General features: G+C 52.5%; 1 protein-coding gene across 1 annotated transcript; it reads left to right on the forward strand.

Moving 5' to 3' along the window:
• The first annotated feature begins 7510 nt into the window (after window positions 1-7510).
• Window positions 7511-7975, forward strand: LOC121274940 (histone H2B 7-like). Its single transcript, XM_041182313.1, has one exon. It carries the CDS (start codon window positions 7522-7524, stop codon window positions 7903-7905), a length of 384 nt encoding a protein of 127 aa, XP_041038247.1. The 5' UTR covers window positions 7511-7521; the 3' UTR covers window positions 7906-7975.
• Window positions 7976-9165: the final 1190 nt, after the last annotated feature.

Here is a 9165-nt window from a genome sequence, read left to right on the forward strand (position 1 = left end):
GATCGAACCCTTCCTGGGGCGTCCATTGTGAGCGACACATCCCAAAGATGGCAGCCGAGGCTCGGTGAATCCCGGGCCCCCTCTGGCCATTCGGCGAAGGGGGGAATTCAGGAAGGGCGGCCGGAATCCTGCGGGAATATCCTTGGCTTCCGGGCAGCACTGAGGGAGTGCCGCACTGTCAGAGGGTCAGTGCTGAGGGAGTGCTGCACTGTCAGAGGGTCAGTGCTGAGGGAGTGCTGCACTGTCAGAGGGTCAGTGCTGAGGGATTGCTGCACTGTCAGAGGGTCAGTACTGAGGGAGTCCTGCACTGTCGGAGGGTCAGTACTGAGGGAGTGCTGCACTGTCAGAGGGTCAGTACTGAGGGAGTCCTGCACTGTCGGAGGGTCAGTACTGAGGGAGTCCTGCACTGTCGGAGGGTCAGTACTGAGGGAGTGCTGCACTGTCAGAGTGTCAGTACTGAGGGAGTGCTGCACTGTCAGAGGGTCAGTACTGAGGGAGTGCTGCACTGTCAGAGGGTCAGTACTGAGGGAGTGCTGCACTGTCAGAGGGTCAGTACTGAGGGAGTGCTGCACTGTCGGAGGGTCAGTACTGAGGGAGTGCTGCACTGTCAGAGGGTCAGTACTGAGGGAGTGCTGCACTGTCGGAGGGACAGTACTGAGGGAGTGCCGCACTGTCGGAGGGTCAGTACTGAGGGAGTGCTGCACTGTCGGAGGGTCAGGACTGAGGGAGTGCAGCACTGTCGGAGGGAGATGTATGTACTCTAGGATAAGTCCTAACCACTCGATTGATCCTGCGCTCTTGATTCCACTCCTTAGCAACCACCCCCGTGGCCCACAGCAACCATCTCCCAGCCCTTAGCAACCATCGCCATGAACCTTAGCAACCATCTCCATGGCCCTTAGCAACCATCCCCGTGGCCCTTAGCAAACATCCGCCAGTCCTTAGCAACCATCGCCATGACCCTTAGCAACCATCTCAATGGCCCTTAGCAACCATCTCCTGGCCCTTAGCAACCATCCACCGGCCCTGAGCAACCATCCCCCAGCCCTTAGCAACCAACTCCTGACCCTTAGCAACCATCCCCGTGGCCCTGAGCAACCATCCCCACGTCCCTTATTGACTATCCCCCGGCCCTTAGCAACCACTCCAGTGGCCCTTAGCAACCATCCCCGTGGCCCTGAGCATGTATCATCGTTGCCTTGGCAACCAATCCCATTACTCTTAGCAACCATCCACATTGCACTTTTCAACCAATCCCCGAAGTCCTTAGGAACCATTCACCGGCCCTTAGCGACAATCCCCGTGGCCCTTAGCGACCCATCCACGTGGCCCTTAGCAACCATTCCTGTTGCTCTGAGCTACCAATCCCAAGGCCCTCAGTAACCATCCCCAATGCCCTTAGCAACCATCGCCATTGACTTAGCAACCAATCCCATGACATTTAGCAACCATTCCCATTGCCATTAGCAAACAATCCCAAGAGCCTTAGCAACCAATGCCAAGGCCCTTAGCAACGGTCGCCATTGCCCTCAGTAACCATCCCCAATGCCCTTAGCAACCATCGCCATTGACTTAGCAACCAATCCCATGGCCTTTAGCAACCATTCCCATTGCCATTAGCAACCAATCCCAAGAGCCTTAGCAACCAATGCCAAGGCCCTTAGCAACGGTCGCCTTTGCCCTCAGTAACCATCCCCAATGCTCTTAGCAACCAATCCCGTGACCTTGAGCAACTATTTCCATGGCTTTTATCAGCCGACCTCGTGCTCCGTGAGGCAACAAGGGACAGGATTTGCATCAGCTCAACAATGGCTTCCCTGTCCCACCATCGAAACAAATCAGATCGACTCCCAACCTCGAAACCACACATTCAAATTCACTCACACGGGCTCCCCCCGCTTCATTTCACTGACAGGCCCGTCTCCCCTCCCTCAGTCCCCATTCCCTCCCATCCAGGCCCCCGGTGCCAGTACTGAGGGAGTGCTGCACTGTCAGAGGGTCAGTACTGAGGGAGTGCTGCACTGTCAGAGGGTCAGTACTGAGGGAGTGCTGCACTGTCGGAGGGTCAGTACTGAGGGAGTGCTGCACTGTCAGAGGGTCAGTACAGAGGGAGTGCCGCACTGTCAGAGGGTCAGTACTGAGGGAGTGCCGCACTGTCAGAGGGTCAGTACTGAGGGAGTGCTGCACTGTCGGAGGGTCAGTACTGAGGGAGTGCTGCACTGTCAGAGTGTCAGTACTGAGGGAGTGCTGCACTGTCAGAGGGTCAGTACTGAGGGAGTGCCGCACTGTCGGAGGGTCAGTACTGAGGGAGTGCTGCACTGTCAGAGGGTCAGTACTGAGGGATTGCTGCACAGTCAGAGGGTCAGTACTGAGGGAGTGCCGCACTGTCGGAGGGTCAGTACTGAGGGAGTGCTGCACTGTCAGAGGGTCAGTACTGAGGGAGTGCTGCACTGTCAGAAGGTCAGTACTGAGGGAGTGCTGCACTGTCAGAGGGTCAGTACTGAGGGAGTGCTGCACTGTCAGAGGGTCAGTACTGAGGGAGTGCTGCACTGTCGGAGGGTCAGTACTGAGGGAGTGCTGCACTGTCAGAGGGTCAGTACTGAGGGAGTGCTGCACTATGGAGAGTACTTCAGTATCTGAGCAGTCGCGAATGGTGCTGAACATTGTGCAACCATCAGCGAACATCCCCACTTCTGACCTTATGATGGAGGGAAGGTCATTGGTGAAGCAGCTGAAGATGGTTGGGCCGAGGACACTAACCCTGAGGGACTCCTGCGGTGATGTCCTGGAGCTGAGATGACTGACCCCCAACAACCACAACCATCTCCCTTTGCACTGGGAATGACTCCAACCAGCGGAGAGTTCTCCCCCTGATTCCCATTGACTCCAGTGTTGCTGGGGGCTCCTTGATGTCACACTCGGGTCAAATGCTGCCTCGATGTCAAGGGCAGTCACCCTCCCCTCACCTCGAGAGCTATTTGTCCATGTGTGACCCTAGGTTATCAAGAGATCAGGCGTTCTGAGATTCTGCAGGAACCCAAACTGAGCCTCAGTGATCTGGTTATTGTTGAATAAGAGCTGTTTGATGGCAGTGTCTATGACCCTTTTCATGATGTTCCTGATGCCCGAGGGGAGACTGAAGGGGCTGTAATTGGCTGGGATGGATTTGTCCAGCTATTGGCAGTGCCTATTCCCAATCCCCTCACCTACTCCCCGTTACCCTGCCCACTCTCCCCCCTCAGAGAGCGACCCCAATCCCTCTCGTCAGCCTCGATTGACCCTGTCTCCCCCACACTCTCAGACAGTGCGTTCCAGTTCCTAACCACTCGATTGACCCTGTCTCCCCCACGCTCTCAGACAGTGCGTTCCAGATCCTAACCACTCGATTGACCCTGTCTCCCCCACACTCTCAGACAGTGCGTTCCAGACCCTAACCGCTCGATTGACCCTGTCTCCCCCACGCTCTCAGACAGTGAGTTCCAGATCCTAACCACTCGATTGACCCTGTCTCCCCCACACTCTCAGACAGTGCGTTCCAGATCCTAACCACTCGATTGACCCTGTCTCCCCCACACTCTCAGACAGTGCGTTCCAGATCCTAACCACTCGATTGACCCTGTCTCCCCCACACTCTCAGACAGTGCGTTCCAGACCCTAACCGCTCGATTGACCCTGTCTCCCCCACGCTCTCAGACAGTGAGTTCCAGATCCTAACCACTCGATTGACCCTGTCTCCCCCACACTCTCAGACAGTGAGTTCCAGATCCTAACCACTCGATTGACCCTGTCTCCCCCACACTCTCAGACAGTGCGTTCCAGATCCTAACCACTCGATTGACCCTGTCTCCCCCACGCTCTCAGACAGTGCGTTCCAGACCCTAACCACTCGATTGACCCTGTCTCCCTCACACTCTCAGACAGTGCGTTCCAGACCCTAACCACTCGATTGACCCTGTCTCCCCCACACTCTCAGACAGCGCGTTCCAGATCCTAATCATTCGCTGGGTGAAAAAGTTTCTCCTCCTGTCTCCGTGGCTTCTTTTCCCAATCCCCTTAAATCTGTGTCCCCTCTGGTTGTCCATCCTTCCGCCAATGGGAACAGTTTCTCCCTCTCCACTGTGTTCCGGACCCCTCACGGTTTTGAACACCTCGATCAAATCCCCTCTCGACCATCTGTTCTCCTAGGAGAACAGTCCCAACTTCTCCAATCTCTCCCCGTGAACTGAAGTTCCTTATCCCTGGAACGATTCTCGTCGATCTTTTCCACACTCTCTCCAACCCCCTCACATCCTTCCCAAAGTGCGGAGCCCAGAACTGGACACAACACCCCAACTGAGGCTCAACCTGTGTCTTATACCAGCTCAACACACCCTCCCTGCTCTTGTACTCTCTGTCTCTATTAATAAAGCCCAGGATACTGTCTGCTTTATTACCCGCTCTCTCTCAGTCTGTGTCTTATACCAGCTCAACACAACCTCCCTGCTCTTGTACTCTCTGCCCCTATAAATAAAGCCCAGGATACTGTCTGGTTTATTACCCGCTCTCTCTCACCCTGTGTCTTATACCAGCTCAACACACCCTCCCTGCTCTTGTACTCTCTGCCCCTATTAATAAAGCCCAGGATACTGTCTGCTTTATTACCCGCTCTCTCTCACCCTGTGTCTTATACCAGCTCAACACACCCTCCCTGCTCTTGTACTCTCTGCCCCTATTAATAAAGCCCAGGATACTGTCTGCTTTATTACCCGCTCTCTCACCCTGTGTCTTATACCAGCTCAACACACCATCGCTGCTCTTGTACTCTCTGCCCCTATTAATAAAGCCCAGGATACTGTCTGCTTTATTACCCGCTCTCTCTCAGTCTGTGTCTTATACCAGCTCAACACACCCTCCCTGCTCTTGTACTCTCTGCCCCTATTAATAAAAGCTGCAAGTGGGGGTTTTGCAGATGGTTGAATGGGTCCCTGTGTTCGTTCCACAGGGGCTGGGAGATGGGGAGGTGTCAGGAAGTTATCAATAAATATATTATCTCCCCCTGTCTCTCTCTCCCTCTCTGTCTTTATCTCACTCTCTCTGTCTCTCTTGTTCTCTCTGCCTCACACTTTATCTGCCTTGTTTGCTCTGTCTCTGTGTCTCTGTCTCTCTCTTTGTCTCTCTCTCTCTGTCTGTCTCTCTCTCTCTCTGTCTCTCTCTCTCTGTCTCTCTCTCTCTGTCTCTCTCTCTCTGTCTCTCTCTCTCTCTCTGTCTCTCTCTCTCTGTCTCTCTCTCTCTCTCTGTCTCTCTCTCTCTGTCTCTCTCTCTCTCTCTGTCTCTCTCTCTCTGTCTGTCTCTCTGTCTCTCTCTCTCTCTCTGTCTCTCTCTCTCTGTCTCTCTCTTTCTCTCTGTCTCTCTCTCTCTGTCTCTCTCTCTCTATCTTGCGCTCCCAGTCTCACTCTCTGTGTTTCTCTCTCACTGTCTCTCTGATTCTCTGTCTCTCTCTCTCTCTCTCTGTCTCTCTCTCTCTCTCTCTCTCTCTCTGTCTCTCTCTCTCTCTGTCTCTCTCTCTCTGTCTCTCTCTATCTTGCGCTCCCAGTCTCACTCTCTGTGTCTCTCTCTCACTGTCTCTCTGATTCTCTGTCTCTCCCTGTGCCTCATTTGTTCTCTCTCTATTTCTCTTGCTCTCTCTCTCGCGCTTCGTGTCTCTCTCTCCCTGCCAGTCTCTCTCCCCCTGCCTGTCTTTCTGTCTGTCCCTCTCTTTCTCTATATCTCTCCGCCCACCTCTCTCTATCTCTCTCTCTCTTTTCATCTGTCTCTTTCTTTGCCTGTCTTCCTCTCTCTCTTTCTGTCTCTTTCTCTCTCTCTCTCTCTCCCCCCTTGTCTTCTGTCTCTCTTTCTCTGCCTCCATTTCTCTTTGTCTCCTGCCCGTACCTCCAGTTCCCCATCTCTTTGGTCTGTCCAGTCTTTGTGTGAGAGAGAGAGAGAGAGAGAGAGAGAGGGATTAGCAGGCAGGCAACACCCCAGGGCCCTGCTCGGATCAAGACAGTGTCAGTTCTGCCTGAACGTCTGTGGAGAAAGCTGTGTATCCAAATGAAAGGCAGTACGATGAGTTTAAACACTGACGGACAATGAAGCTCTCGCTTTTCTCTCACACACACTCACACACACACTCAGTCACACACTCACTCTCACACACACTCACACACACACTCACTCACACACTCACGCTCACACACACTCTCTCACACACTCAGTCACACACTCACTCACACACTCACGCTCACACACACTCTCTCACACACTCAGTCACACACTCACTCTCACACACACACACACTCACACACACTCACACACACACTCACACACACACACGATCACACACACTCACTCACGCACACACTCACTCTCACACACACTCATGCTCACACACACTCAGTCACACACTCACGCTCACACACACTCACTCTCACACACACTCACACACACACTCAGTCACACACTCACACTCACACTCACGCTCACACACACTCCGAACTAACTCCCCACTGTTGCAGTGAGTGGGACTGGGGTGGGGTGGGTGGGGTGGGGTGGTGGTGGGAGAGAGAGGGGAGGCTCTCGATTGGTGCAGTGCCGGTTGCTAAAGGGACAAGCCAGTCATTGGTCCAGCCTCGGTGAAGGGGCACATCCATTGGTCGAGCCCACAGGCAGGTGTAGAGCCATTGGCTGGGCCTGTGAGGAGGGGGCACATCCATTGGTCGAGCCTACAGGCAGGTGTAAAGGCATTGGCTGAGCCTTTGAAGAGGGGGCACATCCATTGGTCGAGCCTACAGGCAGGTGTAAAGGCATTGGCTGAGCCTTTGAAGAGGGGGCACATCCATTGGTCGAGCCTACAGGCAGGTGTAGAGCCATTGGGTGAGCCTTTGAGGAGGGGGCACATCCATTGGTCGAGCCTATGGGCTGATGTAGAGCCATTGGGTGAGCCTTTGAGGAGGGGGCACATCCATTGGTCGAGCCTATGGGCCGATGTAGAGCCATTGGCTGGGCCTGTGAGGAGGGTGCGCATCCATTGGTCGAGCCTACAGGCAGGTGTAGAGCCATTGGGTGAGCTTTTGAGGAGGGTGCGCATCCATTGGTCGAGCCTACGGGCAGGTGTAAAGGCATTGGCTGGGCCTGTGAGGAGGGGGGGCACAGCCATTGGTCGAGCCTACGGGCAGGTGTAAAGGCATTGGCTGGGCCTGTGAGGAGGGAGGGCACAGCCATTGGTCGAGCCCACGGGCAGGGGGTAGAGCCATTGGACGAGCCTTCGAGAGGAGAGGGTGGGGCGGACGGGGATGAATCACCGGCGGGGGACGCCATTGGCTGCTGGTCGTGGAGTGGGCGGGGCCAATGGGAGACAAGACCAGGCTACCCCTTTTATCTCCCTGCATCAGCACCAGGCAGTCTCGCTGCATCCATCCGACAAGATCGCTGTGCTGAGAGGGGGGGGGGTGGGTGGGTTACAGCCAAGAGAGAGAGACAGAGAGAGAGAGAGAGAGAGAGAGAGAGATGCCTGAGCTGCAAGAGAGGAAGGCCCCAGCCTCCAAGAAAGGGGGCAAGAAGGCCGTCTCCAAGGCCAAGGTGAAGGGGGAGAAGAAAAGGCGAAGGGTGCGTAAGGAGAGCTACTCCATCTACGTCTACAAGGTGATGAAGCAGGTCCACCCGGACACCGGCATCTCCTCCAAGGCCATGAGCATCATGAACTCCTTCGTCAACGACATCTTCGAGCGCATCGCCACTGAGGCTTCCCGCCTGGCCCACTACAACAAGCGCTGCACCATCACCTCCCGGGAGATCCAGACCGCCGTGCGCCTGCTGCTGCCCGGGGAGCTGGCCAAGCACGCCGTGTCGGAGGGCACCAAGGCGGTGACAAAGTACACCAGCTCCAAGTAGAGACCCACGGAGAGGGAGAGGGAGAGAGAGAGAGACAGAGACAGAGAGAGAGAGGTGCTGCCGGTTTCTATGTGGATGTGTCGGGGAGGTGGGTGGGTGTGTGGGTGTGCGATGTGTAGAAAATCCAAAATCCAAAAAAAAAAAATGTGAATAATAAAATCTCTGGCTGACAATCTCTTTGAGGAGCAACGGCCCCTTGTGTATCTCTCTGCAATGATGTGTTTTTGTAAATGGAAGTGCTTACGGGACACGTTCGATGCTCTTAAGATGCATGTTTCTCTGCATTGTTTTTTTTTATGTCGGATCTTAAGACACACCTTGCACTCTCTTAAGATGCATCTTTTGGTTATTGTTATCAATAGAAGATCTTAAGACACATCTTTTGCTAATTCTTTTAAATGTAAGATCATAAGACACACCTTGCACTCTCTTAAGATGCATCTTTTGCTAATTGTTTTAAATGTAAGATCTTAAGACACACCTTGCACTCTCTTAAGACACATCTTTTGCTAATTGTTTTAAATGTAAGATCTTAAGACATGCATTGCAGTCTCTTAAGACACATCTTTTGGCTATTGTTATCAATGTAAGATCTTAAGACACACCTTGCACTCTCTTAAGATGCATGTTTCTCTGCATTGTTTTTTGATGTCGGATCTTAAAACACACCTTGCACTCTCTTAAGATGCATCTTTTGCTAATTGTTTTAAATGTAAGATCTTAAGACACACCTTGCACTCTCTTAAGACACATCTTTTGCTAATTCTTTTAAATGTAAGATCTTAAGACACACCTTGCACTCTCTTAAGACACATATTTTGCTAATTCTTTTAAATGTAAGATCTTAAGACACACCTTGCACTCTCTTAAGACACACCTTTTGGTTACTGTTATCAATGTAAGATCTTAAGGCACACCTTGCACTCTCTTAAGACACATCTTTTGCTAATTGTTTTAAATGTAAGATCTTAAGACACAACTTGCACTCCCTTAAGACACATCTTTTGGTTATTGTTATCATTGTAAGATCTTAAGACACACCTTGCACTCTCTTAAGACACATCTTTTGCTAATTGTTTTAATTGTATGATCTTAATACACACCTTGCACTCTCTTAAGACACATCTTTTGTTAATTGTTTTAATTGTAAGATCTTAAGATGCACCTTGCACTCTCTTAAGATGCATGTTTCTCTGCATTGTTTTTTGATGTCGGATCTTAAGACGCACCTTGCACTCTCTTAAGATGCATCTTTTGCTA

The sequence above is a fragment of the Carcharodon carcharias genome (genome assembly GCF_017639515.1).
Source record: "Carcharodon carcharias isolate sCarCar2 chromosome 39 unlocalized genomic scaffold, sCarCar2.pri SUPER_39_unloc_16, whole genome shotgun sequence".
NCBI classification, from domain to species: Eukaryota; Metazoa; Chordata; class Chondrichthyes; order Lamniformes; family Lamnidae; genus Carcharodon; species Carcharodon carcharias.